General features: G+C 39.1%; 2 protein-coding genes across 14 annotated transcripts in view; one reads left to right on the plus strand and one right to left on the minus strand.

Moving 5' to 3' along the window:
* STX17 (syntaxin 17) overlaps positions 1 to 21,048 on the plus strand; it is a 67,629-nt gene extending 46,581 nt beyond the window's left edge. For 7 of the 13 annotated variants that reach the window (XM_048223373.2, XM_044386786.3, XM_044386787.3 and 4 more), the window contains 2 exons: positions 2,881 to 2,967; positions 3,704 to 10,000. In XM_048223373.2, the coding sequence (XP_048079330.1) occupies positions 2,881 to 2,967; positions 3,704 to 3,943 (327 nt within the window). In that variant the 3' untranslated portion in view covers positions 3,944 to 10,000. Of the gene's footprint in view, positions 1 to 2,880; positions 2,968 to 3,703; positions 10,001 to 11,114; positions 11,196 to 14,712; positions 14,814 to 15,630; positions 15,760 to 17,440 lie in introns of those variants that run through there. The other 6 variants (XR_008959939.1, XR_007190974.2, XR_008959940.1 and 3 more) reach the window with 4 other exon arrangements.
* ERP44 (endoplasmic reticulum protein 44) overlaps positions 15,887 to 22,505 on the minus strand; it is a 91,371-nt gene continuing 84,752 nt past the window's right edge. Inside the window, exons 11-12 of the mRNA XM_026506137.4 lie at positions 19,124 to 19,226; positions 15,887 to 17,282 (exon numbers count right to left, since the gene is read on the minus strand). Of these exons, the coding sequence (XP_026361922.2) occupies positions 17,181 to 17,282; positions 19,124 to 19,226 (205 nt within the window). The 3' untranslated portion in view covers positions 15,887 to 17,180. The remainder of the gene's footprint in view (positions 17,283 to 19,123; positions 19,227 to 22,505) is intronic.

Below are 22,505 nucleotides of genomic sequence, written 5' to 3' on the forward strand. Positions count from 1 at the left end.
CTGTTGCTTGATACAGAGGATGCTGGGTACACAAGTGTCCACATCAAGAATTCAAGGGAAAACAGTTCATTAGTTTTGACTTCAAATGCCCAAATTGCATTCTACGTGACATTAACTTAATCACATTTTTTTCCCAGAATCTTAGATGCTCCTATAACTACTTATTAAGATTCAGTTATTTTTTTCAGGAAGATAAGGGGACTTAATTCACTGTTTTTTAAAATGAAATCCATAGACATATTCTTAGAGCCTTTGAGAATTCTTTTCCTTTACAAAGGGAAGAGTCTTTATATTACTTTAGAGAAACACTAGTGTCTTTCATGTATGGCTTAACTCCTTGTTAAAGGGATGCTGAGAACATATATGAGGGGCCAAAGTATAATCTGTCAAGAAGGGAGTTTGAAGATTGTCAGGTGTGGGAGGCCCAGGCAGATGAAAGCAAACATAAGCAAATCAGAAGCAAAAAGGGGAGGTTGGAAGGTATAGGAAAATTATTTGGGGCCTGAGAGAAAGGAGACGTATTGGCTATTTTCCCTCTACCCCTCAGCTCATTGAGATGTGAAGGTTGGTGATCACACCTGTGATTTATCTGCTAGCACAGACTTTCAGGCAAAAATGGAAAGTGTTAGGGATGTCCCAAATAGAAACAATGATAGAAATTCAGTGTCAGAAATCCCAACAGGTTGGATGTTACTAGTGTTGGCACTTAATGCTTCTATGGGTTGGAAGAAGAAAGCTAACATTAAAAAAGTTTATTGTCTGAGGAAAATGAAAACTGAATGAATGAATGGCTAGAAGAGATCTAATGTTTTAATGCCCAAGAGTTTTCAAGCCTCATAGGAAAAAGTCTAATATACTTTTTAGAAAAGAAAGATGGGAGTTATGGTTTCTATAGAAGATCAGGATGACTTTGTTTTTCTCCTCACACTCTCCAGACCCTGCCTCAGTTTACCCTCACTTCAGCTCTATGAGGTATATGCGGTATGTAATTATCCTCACTTGAGAGATGAGAATATCGACACCTGGAGAGCTTGAGTGATTTGTCCAAGGGCACACAGTGCTGGCATTTGAACACAGGACATCCAGCCAAGAAGGTTGTGCCCTTAATCCAATTGTGTACATATATTAGTGGTTTTTAAAGTGTGAGAATCATGGACTTGCAGCATCCCCTGGGAACTTATAAGACGTGCAGATTCTCAGGCTTCACCTGAAGTCTACGGAATCAGAAACTCTGGGGCTGGGACCCAGCAGTGTGCTTTAATAAGTCGTCTGGGTGATTCTGGTGCACACCCACATGTGAGAATCACTGTTGTACTTGTCTCTGACAGAAATGCTAAAAGGGAACCTGATAAAGGACTTTTTTAGGGCGTTAGAGATGTCAGGAATAGCAGTGGCGGATACAGGAATGAAGGGATACCCATGAAAGGTCTACCGGTGAAAAGGTACATACTTGGGTATGAGGAGGGAAGGAATGTCAATAATGCTGATAGGAAGCAACTGTGGGGAAGAAATCAGCCGTGTTGTGTTTCATGTTCTTGTATGATGGTTGGAGTTAGTGTTACATCCGATTCATTGTAAGTTAAGAGGGCAGTCAAATGCTTCAGGATTAAAGTTGAATTATTTCACAGTCATTGTAGAAGTGGGATTTAGCTGGGATGAAAGAGGGATTCTCTTCTTTTTTCTGTGAATTAAATAAAAAGAAAAACTTAGGGGTGCCTGGGTGGCTCAGTCGGTTAAGCGTCCAACTCTTGGTTTTAGCTCAGGTCATGATCTCAGGATCATAGAATCGAGCCCCGTGTTGGGCTCTGCGCTCAGCATGGAGTCTGCTTAAGACTCTCTCCCTCCCACTCCCTCTACCCCTCCCCACTGCCTGCACATGCGCTCACTCTTTCGCTCTCTCGCACTCTCTCTAAAATGAATAAATGAATCTTTAAAAACAAACAAACAAAACCCTAGTCTATGTACTGATGTGATGGTTTTATACATTTGTCAGAATTCATCATTCAATACCCTTAAAATGGGTGCATGTTATTGTATATAAATTCTGTCTAAATTTTATTTAAAATGGGAATATGTTCCTGTGGCAGGTAATGAGTTCTCATCACTGGAGGTGTTTGAGCTGAGGTTCAGTAACCACTTGTGAGAAATGTAGTGGGGAAAAGTCATTCCTTCTACCCAGAGGTTCCATGAGTCACAAGTTCTGTTGTGTCAGCGCAGGTGTTGCCATTTTTTGTAGAATGCTTTATTAATATCTTCGATCTGAAACATTTTAACTTGTCAGATTTTAAAATGTATTAAAGTGTACAGGTGTGAAACTCAGAACAGTAAATTCATTTACTGCTCCTTACTGCGTATCACAAGTGAAAAGTTTTCATGATCAAATCGTATTCTCATTTTTAAAATGTAATCATTTGTATTTATTGGCTCCAAGGCCATTTTACTCCTGAGGCAAATTTGCCTGTTTTAAATCTTCGAATCTTCAAGGAAGATAAGTTAAAGAGGTTTTTTGTTTGATTCTGTTTTTGTTTTTTATCATCAGCCTCAACATGACATGTAAATGCTTATTTGGATTTTTCTTCTCTTACGAAGTAGATTCATTTGGAGAATAATATGTTTGTATGTTTGAATGAATTTTAATGTGAGATGCTTTTTCATATAAAGGTGCCGCCCTTTTATTATCTAATAATTAAGTCACCCTCATTTTTTTTATACAAGTGAATTTGTACTTTTGACATAGTTTATCAGACGCTAGTAATGAACCACTATTCAGCCTGCAAGGCTGCAGTACACGGGATCCTGATTACAGGAATTAAAATAGTGTGTATTGGCTGACTGCTGCTCCCCAGCAGGAACGCTCACTCATAATTCCTTTGCATCTAGTCTCAGCAGGAGAAGATTGACAGCATTGAAGACCATGTCAACAGAGCTGCTGTGAATGTTGAAGAGGGAACCAAAAACTTGGGGAAGGTAAGATTCTGCTCCTGCTGACAAATCAATGGTACTCTGGCTCCCAGGAATCTCTAGTATTAACCCAATTGATCTGCTCTCTTTAATGTGGAGGGAGCCAGCAATTAAGGAAATAAGGAACAAATGACACGTAGGTAGTGCAAGAAATCAATGACTGTTGTAATATTCTACTCTTAGATTCATTCTGTCAAGAGAGAATTTTTTTAGGGAATAAACCAAAGCCCCACTCACGATAAGGTATTTCGGTATTATAAGGGAATATTTGCAGAGGCTCAGGGAGTGAAGTAGAGAGTGTTGCCAGAATCCAGGAGGGGCAAGAGTGTAGGGATGTGACAGTACATGTGGAGTGGGACCATCTATTTTCCATAGAATATTGCTTTTAACCCCAGGTATACAGCACGGGATAATCTCTATGCAACATAAAAGCTTTGGGGATATCTATAGCAGCTGAAACCGTTTAAATAAGCTTGCTAGATAGTTAGTGGATTGATTGTTTTGCAAGCAAAATCAATCTGTAGTAGTCCACTTTTTGTAGCTCATTTCTCCAAGTTCTGAGATCAGGAGCAATTGTAATACCTGTGGAATACTGCCCCCACTCCTCCATCTCTAAGGTTAATTATGTACCAAGAGTTAAAGAGGCATTGCCAGGAGTAATGAGAGGAAAATGCACATCACCACAGGCAGATATTCTCAACTCAATTTCTAAATTGAATTTTTATTTATTTATTTTTTACAGGCTGCAAAATACAAGCTGGCAGCTCTGCCTGTGGCAGGTGCACTCATCGGAGGAGTGGTGGGGGGTCCGATTGGCCTCCTTGCAGGCTTCAAAGTGGCAGGAATTGCAGCTGCACTTGGTGGTGGGGTGTTGGGCTTCACAGGTGGAAAATTGATACAAAGAAAGAAACAGAAAATGATGGAGAAGCTCGCTTCCAGCTGTCCAGATCTTCCCAGCCAAACTGACAAAAAATGCAGTTAAAAACCAAACTTCAGTATTATTGGCGCCAACATGTTTATCCTAATGAGGACCTTTGCTGCTGTTGGACACTCAGTCGGCTTTTGGAACATGATTATATCAAGATAGTGGTTGTAGATGCTCAAATGGGATTGAACTGTGATAAGTGGATATATTTTGTTGTTTGCTGGAGTGTGAATGGAGATGTTAGGAGATTGAGGAGCCTGGGCTGAGGGTGTGTAATGTTGTCAGGTAAAGTTTAAAGACTGCCAAGGAGCAGATTTTCTGCCTGGAAATGTGAAAAATGAATTTGTAACTTTGATAAGGACTCGAGATGTATGGACATGATGGGTTATGGAAGATTAGTCTATTCCATAACCCTGACTTAGAGACCGTAAGGCTAAGTGTATTATAAATATGCGTATCTATCTCCTAAATATAGGAGGTTATTTAGGCCTGTTAACAACAACAAAAAAAAGAATGGGGAGTTCAGGAGCCTTTCTTATCAAATAAGGAAATCAGGATCTAGTGAGGGGCACAGGAGAATTACATAATGGAGTCCATTTGGTGGACCCTAGTACAGTTTGGTCCACCGGTATTTTCTGGTGAAGGATACTAATAGTGTAAGAAAATGGAAAGAGAGGTGCAACTTCTCTTTGAGATATCTTAATTCGTGACACTGGCTTCTCAAGTGATAGGAGACTGTTAAGCCAGTCACTAAGCTTGGTCTGTGAGCCTGTCTCTTAACACCTCAAAGACCTAGTGCCCTCTGCCTTCCCTCCCTTGTAATTCTGAAAAGTTCTTTGACTTGTGGGGTGAATTGTACCCATGTGTAATGAGGACTTTTTTCATAATCTGCTTTCTTGTATTGTCTCCCATCTGTGTTTATCCTTTCTTATAACCTCTAGGTTACAGAGAGAAAGAAAGGAAGAGAAATCTCCGAACATTTCCAGCATTGTTCAATAGAGTTTGAGGTAAAAAATAAGCAGAGGGCAGAGGGACACCAGATCATTTCTTGGGGCATCAATTTCAAGAGACTGATGTACCGGCCTTACAGGGAGTCTCTGACCCTAAGTCTTCTCAGCTAGTCCTTTGGGGAGCTAAGAACTAGCTTTCTACCTCACTTCTGTTACTACCATCCTTTTCTCCAGGCTTTGCTGTCTCATGCTTTACTTTACTTTTCGCAGCTGTTATTTCTTCCCAAGAATGGTGTTCTTGTCTTTTCTCACATTCAAGATGATAGACAAAGCCTGGTGCCAAGACTGATCCTGAGGAAGGATTTGTGGTGCTAAGCCCAACACTTGACACTGACAGCAAGCATGGCCCAGCCCACCCCAGCGTCTATCTCAAGTAGCAAAAAGGTTTTAATTTTGTGAAAAAGGAATTGAAAATCACAGGTAGCCTCACCCTGTATCCCCAATTCATTTGAAGTAGGAAGGAGCCACCTTTTGCCTTAATCTTTACTGTTTTCTGAGAGCAGAGGAATGGGCCCCTGTACCACAAAATGTGTGAGCTCAGGAGCCAGATTCTTCAGGTGGTTGAATGGTTGGTTTATCACCTCTCTTATTGAGTTTACTCGTAATAATTTTTATTGTTTGCTTGCTACTTTTACTTGTCTAATATAGGCACTCACACACTTTTTCTCTCTCACACTTTTTTGACCCTCACCAATGAATTCTAATGAAGAGAAAGCACCATTTCTTACTGGCATTAAATAACTGGAAAACATCAAGTATTGCTGTCTGCTGACTTGTATCTTCAGTATAATGCCAGGAAGCAGGTGCTTTGAAGAAGTGTCAGATTCTGATGCAGTATTTGATATTGGATACCTGTAAGGTTAGCATAATTAGCTTGGAACCCACCTTTTAAAATATTTTCTGATCTTTGCTGTCCCTTTAACACAGGGTATTCAGACCAGAATGAGGATCAGATTCACCCAGGGTGCTTATTTAAAACAAGATTGCTCAACGTCAGTCCCATGGGTAACTCTAACAATGGCCAGTCTGGCCTGGAGCTAAAATTCTAAATTTAAGGTATAGTTACATCAAGATTCAGCTGTATCACTGAATTCTGTAATTTCTAAGTATTCTCCCCTTCAACATGGCCCAGTCTTCATTGTCCTGTATCATTCCCACTCCACCAACCCACAATTGGCTATGCTTTTTAGTCCACCATCTTTTTTTTTTAAGGTTGATTTATTTTAGAGAGAGAAAGACAGCGTGAGCGGGAGGGGCAGAGGGAGAGGGAGAGAGTCTCAAGCAGACTCCACACTGAGCACGTGGAGCCCGATGCGGGGCTTGATTCCACGACCCTGAGATCACGACCTGAGCCAAAAACAAGAGTTGGACTCTTAACCCACTCTGCCACCCAGATCCCCCTTACCTTTGGCTCACCATCTTAATGGCACTAGGACTCACTATCATGTCACGCTAGTTTTACACTGGGAACTGGAGGAGAGAGAAGGCCTGTAACTGAAGTTTACATTTCGTGTGAGGATCTGTCATTTTTCATCAGCAGTTCGGGACACCACTGTATGTGCTCAGATAGGCTCATCAGGACTGGATGTTATTCCAGTAGTCTTCACGCTCAGGCAAACTGCAGTCCTTTTAAAAAGTTTTATAATTTAAAATCATTTAGAAATTGTATCTAATTTCCCCATAGTAGAATCTAATAGATAACTTTTTGTAGAAATTTGTAGAAGTGTTTAATCAACTATAAATGATATACCTAAAACTACAAAGTGTTTAGAGGTATGAATTAGTTAATGTAACACAGAAACCAATCTTAAACTGAATTAATGCCCTAGGGTATCAGATTAAATTCATCTTCTTTGTGATTCATGTCTTACTTTTACTAGATTCAAGTTAGAAGGTAAGGGTCACTTTGATCAAGTTCTTAAAATTTACAGAGGTACAAACTTCCAGTTAAAAAATTAAATCACGGGGTGGAAAGTACAGAATGTTGGGGGGGGGTGGAATACAGAGGTTATTTGAATAAAGGCAGTGCTTCCTAAAGACCTTTTTTGTTTTTCTAAAGACTTTTTGATATAATAATCTGAGAATTTCTCTGTAGAGCAGAGACTTTGAAACTGTAGTTGTAATCCACAGTAAAAAATGCGTTTATATCAAAACTCAGCATATGTATAATGGAGAATACCATTATGTGTAGTGTACTCTGATGTTTTTTATTTCAGTTTTTAAAATATTGCTGGTTGCAACCTACCAAATTGATTTCATAATCTACCAATAGGTTGTGACCCTTAGTTTGAAAAGAAGAAAACACCGTATGGAGGAACTGATGTGTATTGAATATCTTCTGTTTTCCAGGCACTTCAGTAGGCATTTTACAGGTCAGGAAACTGAGTCTCAGAGAAGTTAAGTGACTTACAGAGAGTTATTCAGCTGTAAAAGGTTGAAACAAGGTGGGTGTTCACTAGGTCTCTTGAACTATAAAAATTCCTGTTGCTCTCCTACTATGCTGCTTCTGTATATAAAATCGAGGTAGGCCATCCGTCCTGCTTCACCCCGACTCCGGTATGTTCTATAAGGCAGGCTTGCTGTGAAGTCACATGTGCCATTTGTTCGCAGCTTTTTTTTTTTTTTTTAATCTTTTGTCCCAAAGTGTCCTGCAGCCTCAAAGTTTTTAATAGCGGCTGGTGCAGAAGTACCTAGTGCTGAATTTGGTCCTTAGACTGTAAAATTAAAAATGTTTCCGTCCCACCTACACATCCTACAAATTCCTTTGTATTCCATGGGTTATAGCCATCTCTTCAGCAGTGCTTTTTTATATTAAAAGTCTGTTTTTAAAGATCTATCATAACTCATAGAATGAAATGATTACTGTCTTTTAAAATGGTACTCTTGGGAAGCCACGTACTTACTGTAGTGACGCATTACTTAGAACATTTTGGAATTGCCTCCGAAGATATTTTGCAAACGGCATGGAAGAGCCATCTCAGTGTTGATTAGTCACGGGTTACACTCCCTTGTCCTTGTGACCTCCCCTCTTTTCCATTCTCGGTTTTGCTTTTCTTCTCCTGGCTTAGCTCTCCCACCCACCTATGCTGGAGCCAGTAACCTGAGGTGCCCCGAAAGGGGGTACGCTGGCCAGAGTTCCTGGAGCGAGAACTTTCATAGTGAAGCTGAATGCTGTAAAGGGAGGATCCTACGAGTCCAAAAACCTTTCTCTGTGGGCTGCCTGTAAGTGTCGTAAGTAGTTTGCACAGGAATAAGGACCGAATACTGGTGATATCAATCCCAGGAAGGTGAGGAAACCTGAAATGTAAGTATGTAACGTACAGCATTTCTCTGCAGTGAAGAACAGAAGCCAAACCAAGCCATGCTTTATGTTCACTTAAAACTGAAAGGTGTTTCTCAGGGTCTCCTTTGCCTTTCATTGCTGCCACATAAAATCTGGGAGGAAGGATGATGAAAAGCCTGGGGAAAAGGTTCTCCTGTGAAATGGACATGTTCTTCTCTTGTATTAAAGTACAATGTGGCTTTGGCTCTCAGGTACTTATGAATGTTCGACAGTGTTCGTAAGCAATCATAGGACTAATAAAAGGTAGGAAAGCTTCCCTGGGAGCCTAAATTAATGTAAACAATTCAGGTTCTGTTTGTGTTTTTAACATTTTGTTTCTAACAGGTGGTTCTTGCTATTTATATTTATTAATTTGACACCGTTTTACAGAGGAACTTCTTGGGTATTATAAACAATCAATGGCAGAAGATGAACATTATTATCCACATCACCACTCTCAAAGAAATTATTTATTTTTGGAGATAAGAAATGTATCTGTGGAAATTTAACAAAAGAAATAAATTGAATAAAAATTATTTGCCCAAGATCAAAGCTAGTTGGCACAACAGCTAGAATTATACCAAGGTCTAAGAAAAAAAAAACCCTCAAAGTAATTTAACTGAGGTTTTGTTATGCCGTATCAAGTTGCATGCTGAGGCTTATGGTCTTTCGGACCAGCTTAAATTCCAGATCAGGCAGTAGCTATAGTGAAAAGAAAATTGGATGGGGGATCAGGAGATCAGAGTGCTAATTTTGGCTTTGTCTCTCTCACGGTGAGCTTTTTCTTGGTGGTGGTTGCCTTCTCCTATTCCAGCCAGGGATTTGCCAACCATAAACTTCAGTGGTTCGCAGCTTGACACTCTCCATGCTTCGTATCTAGCCTCTTACTGGGTCCTGCCAGTTCTACTTAGAATGTTAGTTGCATCTATTTCTAAATATATTCATGGTCATAACTCTAGTAAACGACTGTGTTACCTCACACCCGCTACCTCATTTTCCCCAACTTTAAGCCATTCCTCACATCAGTGCCCTCTTCCATTTTTCTGCTGAAATACATCCAGTGGCTCCCACTGAATATTCAGTAAGTTCAAATCCTTCTGTTTGGCATTCACAGCTTTCCATATTCTGGCCCCAGCTTTATTTCTTCAAACTCAACTACTCACCACCTGACAATGCCAGTGAGAATCAGACATTCCATAAAAATGATTTTAAGGTTTTTCTGTGAAGTTACAAACTGGTAATAAGCTGTTTACATTTGTCCAGATGAAAATTCTGTAATACTACATTTTACACAACTAGTCAGCCTAAAAGTTGTTTCTTAAGGAAAATCTTTTGTCCCCCCAGAAGAAAGTACATTTAATTTCTTCACCTGTGAAACAATGTCAGTCTTGTCACCTGTGCATCTGAGAGCCAGAGCATGGGGACTTTTCTTCAGCAGCACAGATACTCCAGCCTTGAATGGATCATTGTCTAGCTCCTGCGAGAAACTCGACTAATAAATATTTGAGAAAAACAACTCAAGAGTACATGTTATTCATACATTTCTCAAGTACTTGAGATTTTCTTGTACTATGGTTAATCATTAAAAAGATGTTTACCTGGGTTTCATTAACCCCCTAAGGTATTTTCCATTTTATTGTTAAACCCTTGATGTTAACAAGGGTCAGCACAAGAAAAGGCCCAGTGGTGAGAATTTCTACAAATTCTGTAAAACTTACTGAATTCATAATGTTGTTGAGTGGTGCTTGTATAAGGAAACATGCAATAAATTCATTCAACAAACTTTGAATTGAATGCCTATTGTGTGTTGCGTGCCAGAGCCAAACATAGAAAAATAATAGACCTATAGAATCTACCCCTGGAAATCATTCAAGCTAATGAATTCAGGTATGTAAAGCAAATAAATCATTGTAACGTGGTAGGTACCTTAAGGTACCTAAGAGGAATGAACAAAGTAGGGTGAAGGCACAGAAGATAGTGGTTTGATGCCTGGAAGAGAAGTGGAAGGTTTGCTGGGACATGTGTCAAGAGGTAGGCATGTGACAAGATTTGACCAAGGTCTCCAATACCCAAGTTCATGTACTTTTCCCAGCACCTGGAAGGTTATGGCTGGCTGAAGACAGAGCTGTGGGCTTTGGGGTGGCAGAGGAATTGCATGTACAAAGGGTTGGACACATGAAAGAGCGTAGTGTGCTCAGAGGAAACCAAGGAGTTAAACTTGTCCGTGATGAAGCTGGTAGGATGGAAATAGAGACTAGGGTGGTTATACAGGTTTTTAATTTAATAATTAAAGAAATTGATGTGTTGCTTTATATCAGATAAGACCGTTAGAACCTTCAGAGTTCTTCCTTTTGCCTTCCTTGCCAAGGAAGTTGGTAAACCTCACCTTTGCCAGAGTTCTGGGTATATTTGGCATATTTGCTTTGCTTTTCCACATGCAAGAAGTGATTTGTGCTTTCTTGTCTCTCCGCTGTGTGATCCCCTGTTTCATACTGAATGCCTGCTTTCTTCCTGTTCTGCTATTCATTCCATAAATATTTATTGAAAACCCACTGAGAAAAGAGTCATGAAACTTACCTGTTAGTGTCCAAGACTTTCATGGTCCAGTTTTCCATTTCTACAGTATTTCTTAGCCACTGCAGTTCATTGGCTTCATTCACTTGTGGCGAATTCGGCAATGTTTTATAACTTCATAGCTATAAACTTCTTTCATTTGTGGTGTGATGAGGTGGGGGGGAAAGAAATGATACTCCCCAAGAGTGACTTCCAGGTAATGAATGATGAGGTCCTAGCATGTGTGCTGTGCCATCTTTCGAGGATATGTATGGAAGTATGAAAAAGCTTTCTAAGACATTTCAGACCTTTGCTCAGTATTCACTTTTGTATATTAACCTAGGACTGAGTGATGCAACAGAAGAAATCTGGAAAACACCTACAGGACTTGGGAGCCATGAATTGAAAATTTAAGATTTTGGAGGTAAAGATACTTCTTTTTCCAGCTAAAAGTCGTGACTTAGAGAAGATACAGGACCTGAGCCACTGAAGAAATGGAAAATTTGGGCTTATCTTCTGTCTTACCATAGGATTGATGGGGTCAGAACCGTAGGCACCCAAGGATTTATGATCCAGTGGCCTAGTACTGAAAACAGAGTAGCATCCGGAATTTAATTGCTCTGTTAGGCAGGCAGAGACTGGAATTAGAAAGGGCAGAGCTGAAGTTAAGAGGTAGGCCTGTGACAGGATTTTGACCAAGGTCTCCAATACCCAAGTTCATGTATTTTTCCCACCAAACAGCCTCTCGGTGAGTTGATAAGAATGAAAAGGAATAAAATGCTTGGCACTTACTAATTCTTCATGGACATTAGTTCCCTTTCTTTCCTCTCGAGGTTAATTGTTCATAACACAGATTGCTGCCTGTTATTGGGGTTAGGGTGAGGGTCAACAACTCGGGACTTCTTTAGCCTTCCCCTCCTTGAATTTCCCCTTCCATGTTGATACCTTGCCTGTTTTACTGGGTGGTCATGAAGATGAAAAAAATTAACACATGTTAAGTGGTTAGAGTGGAGGCTGGCTCCTAGTAACTGTACAAATAGAAGTGGCTACTGTTACTATTTTTTCCCAAAGGTTAAAGGAACAGCACATTAATGAAAAAGTATCATGGACCTACAAGAGTAATGTTAGGAAGACAACTAAAATGAGTGGAGACTTGATAGAAATACCAAGAATTCTTAAAATGACTTTTTAAAAAGGCTTCTTACTAAGAATGTGATATAATGATGACATGTGAGTGCTTGGGAGTGAATCGTTTTCATCTCTAACAAGCGTGATACCCCAACACGAAAATGTAGGACAGGTCCAGGTAGGAGTAGGGTGATGATACGTCCCAGTTTGTCTGGGACAGTCTTGATTTACATCTCTTGACTGAGTGCAGTTATTTACTAATGTTTCCTTTCACTCTCATATGTCCTGGTTTGGATGACAAAATTACATGGTCACCCTAGTTATAAGGGCACTGAAAAGAAGTGCAGAGTTGTTCACTCCCTCCCCCTCAAAAAAGCATCCATGTGTTAAAAGAATTTGTTTCTAGGCTTAGATAAAAAAGCATCCTCTTAAGGTTAGTGGGAACTTGCAGATGTGATTGTAAAGCACTACCAGTAATTTCTGAGGGACCAAGAAATAGAAGAGGTGCCAGAACACTGAGCTTGGGCAAAAGTCTAAAATTTAAGGGGTAGAGTTCTATTTTAGAAGCCACAGATCAGGTAAATTTACCTATGAATCTAGAAAAATTCTGAAATAAGTCTATTAAACAATATGTTAAATCAGAAAGCTATGCTCATTATGAAGGTATGAAGAATTGGTAAGTCAGAATAGATGCCCTTTTGTTAGGGGTTAGGGCAAGAAAACGGTGTCGGGCTCCCAAGATTGATCTGATCCTGTGTCATGTACAAGTTAACATGTGGCATCAGGAGAGTGGCCATGCAGCTTCCTTCCTGTCACCAATCCCAGTGAGTAAAATGAGACACAGCACGGACAGGCAAGTACTGAGGTACCTGAGCTGGGGAACAGGGCAGCAGTTCCTAGCAGTGCTCTGCTCTTACAGCAAGGTATTTTTTAAAAAGATTTATCTATTTGAGAGAGAGAACAAGAGGCGCAGAGGGAGAGAATCCTCAGATTCCCCGCTGAGCACGGAGCCTCATGGAGGGTTCAATCCTGCAACCCTGACCTGAGATCATGACCTGAGCTGAAACCAAGAGTCGGATGCTTAAGTGACTGTGCCACCCAGGTGCCCCTACAGTATAGATATTGAGAGAGAAAAACGACAGCCTCTATTAATTTTCCTTGAGCAGAGTCCATTCTAGGTATGGTGATATGTTCTTGTCCTTTGTTCATTTATTATGTAATTTGGCTTTTTAAAAAATAAGAATTATTGATCTTACAGTGCTCTAGATTGCTGGGAATACGAAGGTTGAGGAGTTCCTGCATCTGTGGCATTCACATGGTATAAGATAAAGGGATACATGTACTTCCAACTGTGTATTAGACTGGGTCCTCTCAAATACATGAAGGGCTGTGGGACCACGGGGGCTCATAATTGTCCTGGGCATTGAAGCATGGATAGAATTTATTAGGCAAGGCAGGGGAGGAGGAGAGAGGGCAGTTTAGAAAAGCAGTTTGTAGGCTGCACTTTTCCTCCTCCTCTCCAAAACCTATTGTCTAAGGGCCGGCCAGCCCTCCCCAAAGTGTTCTGGGAGGTGGAACCTGATGCCTGGACTAAAGGCCAGGTTTGAGCTATCAGCGTATGGATTCGTAACGGCTTCCCATTCTGACTGAAGCACACTTAAATCTAAAAAATAGAAACTGGAAAAGCTTGTGACTGGTCGTCTGGATTCAGAGTAAAATGTTCACAGTATGATATTTATGACAAATTGAATTAGTAAAAAGTCTAAAATATAGAAATATTTTATAAATATAGTTTTATTACTTGGAAATACATACAAAAATTCAAACACAGCTAAAAAAACAGTTGCCAAGCAGAGGTCCTATCCAGCCTGTTTTAATGAACACATAAAACAGTTATAATCAGCATAAAACAATTTAAGTCCTGAAACAACTTACTGTCTTCAGGGTCTTTAAATATTGGGCTTAAAAGCTGATTACTTTTTATCCTTATCACCTATTTAAATCTTTTCCCCAAATATAGATTACTAACATTTCAGTTTGGTTCATGAGATGTTTTATTTAGAAAAATAGCTAAAGCCATCTAACTGTAGTTACTCTGAAAACTAGGATACTGTGTGCTCATTTCCAGTCTTCTGTCACCTTACAGTCTTCATGATTTCCAGTAGTTGCTAACAGAAAGCACTTGTAACTTCCAGCAGCTCTTTGGGATACTCTTTGGTCCAAAGAGCTCTGAAATTATTTCCGGTGGCAAGACTGTTTTTACTTCTGATTTTTGCTTTTTTGTCTGTCATTTTATTTTAGCCCCGCTAGACTACATCTCCTTGTCCGAGAAAAAGAAAAGCTGAGTTATTCCGCTTTTCTTAATTGTTAATCCATTTAACTCCCTCGTCTATTCTTTTTGCCCTCAGGTTTTTCCATTTTTTAATGCCTTCTTGGCAAATTTAGCACTTCCTGCAAAGTTAAGCTCATTGAGCTTTAATATTTCAACACACTTTTATATTTCACTCTCCTTTTTGGCCTTTATCATGCCGTTTCCTTCCTTTGTACGTGATCTTTGACGACTTCATCATGGAGCTCACTGAGATGCTTTAGATGCCTGTTCTCTAGCTTCCTCTCCAGCTTCATTTAACTATTTAAAACATGTTTAGAATTTCATCTAAAGAAAGTTTTTATCCTTTTATGGTTCCCCCTCACTACTAGACCAGTTTTTTAAAAACTCGAAAAGGTAGCAGGTTGACAGGCAGAAGTGACTGCTTCTAGTTTGGGTTTTGCGACTCAACTGTCCTTCAGTCTTGCATCCCCTCTCTTCACAGCTGAGGAGCCTGAGGCCCAGAGTGGACTGGATAAATGAGAAGACTTCCACCTACGACAGGCATTCTCTGATGCCTGGTTCAGAGGGGAAGAAGTCTAAATTGTGAGTTCTAGATTCCTGGAAGTTCCCTCTGTGGTCCAGCTGGTGACAAATCCCTATGGAATAATCTACAGCTTTGTCATCTGTTGTATCTGTTCCTCTCCATTTCTTAGTTCTGGCCGTTCTCTCTCCTGTGTTGGACCCATTTTATCGTATCTAGACCTGCTGCCACAGTATTCTTTCTCAAACTCAAATATGAACATAGTTCCTGGCTTAAAAATCTGAGTGGATCTCTGCTGCCTAGAAGACAGTACAAACGTCTTAGCTTGGCATTCAAGGCCCTGTGCAGTCAGCTCCCATTCTTTCTTCAACTTCCTTTCTCATTTTCTTAGCCACAGGCCTCCTCCTCACGGCCCTCCCTTGCTGTGCACTAGCCCTATGGCAAAAACTTACTTTCTCTAGAGCATTTGGGTGTTTTGCACTTTTTTTTTTCCTTTTATAAAATTGGGCACCCAATCCTGATGAGTGCTCAGCCCTTGAGGGGTACAAAAATTACCCACATCACTTTGCATCTCACTCATTCAATATACATTTAAATCCCAATATGCATAAAAGCTAAATCATGCAGCCTCAAATCTATTTTAACAGCCACTCCGTTATCTTCGATCACATTGAACATGTGTTCCTTGAGGCCTTTTTCATAATAACTACTCTCAAGTCAGCTCTCTGCAATCCAATATTTGAGTGTTATCTTTTGTTTATAATATTTTTAAAGCCAATTACAGGATTGTAAATTTATTCCAGTTAATTGCATATGCTGCTTTTGGTGTTGTGCGCTGCCCTGTTGAATGTTCATGAATTTTCATTCTAACTGCCTCAGATTTGGTCCATCCTCTGACCTGAAGACTACATCTTTGATCTCAGAGTTACTGATTAAAAGCAATGACTTGAACAGAACTAAGACCCAACCTTGAGGAAGCTCTGTCCTGCTTTTCTAATTAACAATCTGGTAAGATATACTAAACATGCCCCTTATCACTTTATTAACAACATTTATTATTCTGAATGACATTATGGATAAGTCATGCACAACTAAGAATTCTAGGCTGATTTTTTAAAATAACAATCATTAAATATGCATTATAAATATTCACTTTATTTTAAAAGAACTGGAAGATGTTACATATATTACACACTACATATAATGGCACATGTCAGCCTTTTAAGCTTAAAAATAATCTTTCCCCAAACTGGGATTGACTTAGACTCCAAGTATAAAATGACTCTTGGCCTATAGCACCAACCCAGACCCAGAGGAAAGCCAATTTTGAACCTGTCTGTCCTCTGGCATTGGGCTTCCTGATATGACACTGAGGGTCCTCTCCCTCTGGTTTTGTTCCCTGGCAGTATTGAGGCCTGGCACAGGGACCCATTTGACTATACACTGCAGGCCTGGGAAATCAGGGAATCTAGAGGGAATAGGGTCCTCTAACAATTTTACAATGGAAAAAAATTAAAAACATTATGTGCCTTATCATCTGTGTTTTTGCTCTATACAACTATAACAAGACTCTACAAGATAGAAGATTAGAATTACTGAAATACAATTTCTCTGCTGGTTTTTGTCTTTGGAAATTACTGTGTCATGATAGGAGGAGCCTTACAAATCATCTGGTTCGATACTGGTGACCTGGTCTACAGTATCTTAGATTTAGGTATAATTCAAAGTTTTAAATGCCATCCATATGCCATTTTGTTAGACAAACACAAAGAAATTTAATAACACTTTTCATTTTCTTTTTCTTAATTCATAAGGACAGTTCCTGCCAAATGTTCTGGCTTATGGCTCTCCTCCTCTTCATAGTATGTTTAAGTTACATATTAAGAATCCAAAAAATACCACTATGGAATTTTCATAAGCAATATCCGACCAATCAGTAAAACACAGTACACAGTGTGAAAATTTTAATTTATTCCCCTCCCAAGTATCCAGAATATATACCCTCTTAGCTTTGAGAAATGTGACAATGAAAATACCAACAGGATTGATCGTATGTAAAGAAAAGCACATACTACACAGGAGACATCCCTAAGTCCTCCCTAACCTAGCAGTGCAAGTTAATGGTATGATTCTGGCAATGTCACCTTTCACTTGATTTATAAAAATTTTACAGGACAGATTTAAAGCAAAGATAGGCCTCTGATTTTTATTTTTATTTTTTTTATCCCTAACAGATGTTTAAAAAGAGGCTATATTAAATGACAATGCATTTTTGAGTCGGGGGAGAAAAAAAAAATTAAAAACCCAAAACTTCTTTCAGTTTATTCAAAATAAAAATACACATAGAATTATGAAAATATAGGTTTACTATTTCCACCACATAAGTTGATGCTGCTGCTTGAAAGGCTTGCAAATTGTTTTTCAAGTTTTTAAAGCTCATCTCGATCCCTCAGTAAAGTATACCTATATTCGCTGGGTGCTAATTTCTGGAAGGAGCTCTCAGGTGGACTGCTTGCTACGTCTTGGACTGGCTGCAAGAGAAAGAATAAAACATTTTATATCAATATATTTTATGGAGTTATACTGTTTTAATAAAAGTATCAGATGAATGATAGTTGTCTTGTAACTATTTGCTTAATAAAGATAGCTACTGTGTGCCAGAGTCTGAAATCCTGCTTTCCCCATTCAGGTGCCCTTACTGATACTCTCTGGGCAAGGCTGCCACAGAGCCCGACCTCTAGAGCTGCGGACGGTTCCCGAGGTGCAGTGGAAGGAAACTACCCGACACCTGAGTGCCTTCCTGCATTACGTTGTGGAGGCAGCACAACCGTGACGGAGCTGGCCCAAACCCTTCCCTCTTAAAAGTGACCACACAGACGATTAAAGGCACCTGCTCTGGAGACAGAGCTTTCATTTGGCAATTACCTGGATACCAGAATTTAGTTGACAGAAGGAGGAAAATACTTTCATACTGTAAGAAATTAATTTCTATAGTGTTTTATTTTTGCACCAACAATAGACAAAAATACACAGAACTAGAAGAGGGACTTCCAAGAATTTCAAAGAAAAGGTGGTGTGTAGTCTGTCTCCACACGATGAGCTCAAGAACAAACGTGCTGTCATGGTTCTAACATCCCCTGTAGTTAACGTAGGGCCTGTTACATTTCTCTGTGCCTGTGCCACATGACAGACCACGGATACTGGCTCACTCGCGTTACTAGTGGGAGAGCAACGTCTGCAAATTTCCCGTTTTCTTTTGTCATGTTCCCCTTCGCTAATACATTTTTTATTTGTATTTTTACTGAGATATGTTTGGCTTAAGTCATATTACTATAAAATACAAGATGTTCATTTTCTAATGGAGAAGTTGAAATAAATCAGGATAATACAAGAATGGTAAGTAACATTTTTTCCTAATTTGATAAAATATTAAGTAGGCCTACCTTCCTGAGGGAAATAATCGCCTTTGGGTTATTGCCAACAAACCGTTTGCTTCTATAGTTGCTTAATTATCAAAGAAAAATCGGATCTCAGACTTCAAGGAAAAAGCATGTCACTGGATTCCTAAAGGGAACTCTTGACACTGAACTTAATTTGACTCTTCAGGAAAAATTGACTTATTTTTTTATGTGGAGGTTCCTTGGACAAAACAGTGAAGTTCTGGGCATATGAAATAAGAGTTTTGTTTTGTATCTTCCCTCTCTGTATAATGGTAATAGACATGATATAAATCAATAATGCATCAAAATGTAATTTTTAGAGGTGTTTAACAAAGCAGGAACATAGAAATTATTTGTAACAAGTTACGAGGTAGAAACATTCTCAGGCTAAAAGTTACATAAACAAATACAAAATTTTCATAAATAGTTGTGAAGCACTCTAAATCTCAAAAGCTGCATGAAACTTTAAGTTTTGAACATTATAAATACTGTATTGGCGAAGGCGCTTAGGATGGTTTAGCAAGAATACCAAATCATTATTTTCTTTGTAGCGTGGTCAATCTCCTGGCCACAGAGGAAGACTTGACCAGTTCATGGAATCCACTGACTTCTTCACTGATCTACCTACTTCTAATTCTTACCTCCTACTTTGAAACCAACTGTATTTAATCCTTCTACCCATATTCCACAGGACATACACCACTTAGTTTATTGGATCAAGAAACTATATTGTATCATTCTTGCAACCTTTCTGAAGTTCTATAACTTTAAAAATTAATTTTAAAAGGAACCATTTATTATCTAGAGTCTATTTAGAATTTCATTATAAAGATCTTAAGAGCAGAAACTCAAGCCTATACAAGAGCTTTAGATCCTTTTCAAGGCTAACTGAAAAAGGAAAAAGAGTTCCCACTGAAAAACAAGAGTCCTACCTGTCCTGGGGCTATATCGGTTGGGTCAGGACCATGATGGAATTCTCTGTGCAATTTTCCAGAATGTAAGTCAAATACGAACTGCTTGAGTTTTCCAGGAATTCTAAAACAAAAGTAAAACAAAAATTTAGCTTAAACTGTTAAAATGGACTTACCTCTATTTTATCAACTTCACACATTAAAAAAATTCTTAAATTTTACCTACAATCCTACCATAACTACCGGAGGCCAGGTGTATGCCGCACACTTTTATACAGCTGCAGTCGTGAAATGCAGATGCTCAGTTTTGTGTCCTACTTCTTGTACTTGTTTCACAGAAAATTTTCCACGCTTATTTTAACAGATGCATTAGAGTCTATCAAGATGTTGTCCTAAAACTTACTTAACCATCCCTTATTGTTGGACATTTATATATTTTCCTTAATATATGTAACTAAAAAACCTCATGTTCTCCAAAATTACACTAAAAATAACAGGGCTCAAGGGAAAAATAGCATTAGGGGCTAACCACTTAAAACTATGTAGCTTTGTAAGCAGAGTACTATGAAGAGCTTCGAACAAAAATACTAGCACTGTTCCGTCTCTACCGCTGTGTCGGCCAGGTGATCTGTAGCCTTAACCCAGAGCCTGTAAGTTCTTTCCTGAGATAGGACCTCGGGTCCTTGAGGGCATTCACTGCCAGCAGAACCAATTTTATCAAAATAATTTAAACCAGGGTATAGCTTTTTCATGTCTTTTTTTCCCCCCTTAAGCATAAGGGAAAAATCTCACAACTTCTTCAACCACATGGGCAGCTCCACTGGATAACCTAATACTGTGAAAAGCAAAGCACTTCTCAAGGCCATGAAACTGACCTTTCCCCGCTTTTTGGGTTGGGGGAGGTCTTCATACATCACTAAAGTATTCTCTCCTTTTTAAAAAATATTTTAGTGCACATGCATGTGAGTGTGGGGGGTGGGGCAGAGGGAGACTTCCCACTGAGCACAGAGCCCTGACATGGGGCTTGACCTCAGAACCCCGACATCATGACCCCAGCTGAAATAGAGTTGGTCACTTAACCGACTGAGCCACCCAGGTGCCCCTAAAGCATTCTCTTTAATGGTGAAATAACTTCTTTGATGGCTTCAAAACATTCTGAGGAAAATAATATGAACCAACACAACTCACTTAAAGTAACATCATTCGCCTAATTACCACTCCTGCTGTGAGCAAATCTGCACTACAGAGACATGCACTGTAGCAAAACAGACCATTATAAGGCTAAGCAGATTCACCTATCAGCCTTTTTGTCTTTAATTATTTCCTCAAGTTGTATCCAATGAAGTAGGAATACAGATCTTCCTCAACTTACAAGGGAGATACAGCCCAATAAATATACCCTACATTGAAAAATCCTAAGTGGAGAATACGTTTAATACACCCAGCCTACCTTAAATGTGTTCAGAACACCGATAATACCCTACTTGAGCAAAATCATCTCACACAAAGCCTATTTTATAATAAAGGACTTAACGGGTAACTTATTGAATTCTGTACTGAGAGCGACACACACGGGTTGCACGGGTCCAGCAGGTGTGGCCGCTGTTGAGGCCTGTGACCAGCAGGCTTACTGGGAGCTGTGGCTCACTGCTGGCTGCCGGCATCACAAGAGGGGCTTAGTGCACATCACTAGCCTGGGAGGAGATCACGATTCAAAGCATAGTTTCTACTAAATGTGTATTGCTTTTGCACCACTTTTACAAAGCAAAAAATCTTAAGTCAAAGCATCCAAAGTTGAGGAGAGTCTGTGGAGTAAATAAGAACTTTTGACTAAATGTGGACAAGTTATACCTACGAAACATTAATTTTTGCTATTTGTCTACCTGTTCTTTAAAGTCTTGCCAACATGTTTCCTTATTAAAATTGGTTTTACTACTTTAATAAAAGACACCTGCATTTTAATTTCCATTTCTTTAGAAATTAAGCATTTTTTCCACCGTTTTAATTTATATTTCTGCTCATATGAATTGTCAATCTTCTACTGAAATCTTGGCATTTTAAAAATACACTATATATTTTAAATAGAAACCTTTCTTCCTATCTCTTACAAGAATTAAAATACAGGTCCATAAACACTTTAATTCAGTAGAACTGTCTCACTTTTTAAATCATCATTTTTTGGTAGCAAAGAATAGCTGGCTTGTGTTAATACCGCCAGTTTCCTCTTATCCTCTCCTGAGGTCCTGCAAGTGCTATTTCTTCCCTTCAATAACTCCCACTGAGATGTACCAACCAATACCTTCATTGTACACTCATTTTGGCTCCCCACTAGCTCCAATGCAACAGAGACCAGCAGGTGCCAAATGCACAGTTTGCAAATACAAATGACTGTCAGGGAGCTGTATTGACGGAAATGCGTCTGAAAGGTTCTGTGGGGCTGAAGAAACCGCACACGTGCTAAAGAGAAACACTGAGAGGAGATCAATTTAAATTTAATATGACATCATCTACTGTCACCCACAGCAAAGTGCTACAATATATACATTCAAATCAAAGAATCACAAATGGTCTCTAATGTTTACGATAAAGCCCCTGTAGTTTGTTATTTTACAAAGTTCAAAGAGGACAGCAACCAATACAGTGTGACTTGCTTTTGCTGGTCAAAAAATCATTTATAATTAAATCTTAAAAGTAACAAATTCATAGAGAACACTCAAAACAGATTTTTTCCTAACTCGATTTTTTTCCCCTTGTCAACAGATGAGAGAAAGAATTGTGAGCAAAAGGCAGAGGGAGATACGATGAATCAGAATTGATATGGTAGAAAAACAGATTACAAAAGAGCTCTTATCTAGCTTGTGGCCAGAAACTAGCCATCATTATTAAGTAACAATCAGTGAATCACAATATATTGTAAAGAAAACAGACAACATGGTTATGTGCTAAAAAGGAAAATAAATGGATCCTTGCCATAATAAATTCAATTATATTTTCGCACTTTAGGGTACAATTTTTCTAATTAGAACACCTAAAGTGTTTCTTTCCCACCTTTCAAACACTCTTCTGTTTTCAATTTTGATTTTTAGGTGATGCAAAATTTAGGGACTGTGAAATGCACAAATGTTAAGTATGTATCACAGTGAGAAGCACTTTTTTTTTTTTTTGAAATTTACATACAATGGAATTCACTTTTCTAGGCTTATAGTGCTGAGTTTTAACATATGCACATAGCATCTAGTTACTATCTCCACAAATAGGATACATAACAATTCCAACACCCTTTTTTTGGTCAGACCCCCCACTTCCCCCTAACTCTTGCCAACCCCTGATCTGTTCTCTGTTCCTATAATTTGCCTTTTCCAAAATGTCTTGTACTTGGAATCCTACAGCATGTAACCATGAG

The sequence above is a fragment of the Ursus arctos genome, unplaced genomic scaffold (assembly GCF_023065955.2).
Source record: "Ursus arctos isolate Adak ecotype North America unplaced genomic scaffold, UrsArc2.0 scaffold_18, whole genome shotgun sequence".
In the NCBI taxonomy this organism is placed as follows: Eukaryota; Metazoa; Chordata; class Mammalia; order Carnivora; family Ursidae; genus Ursus; species Ursus arctos.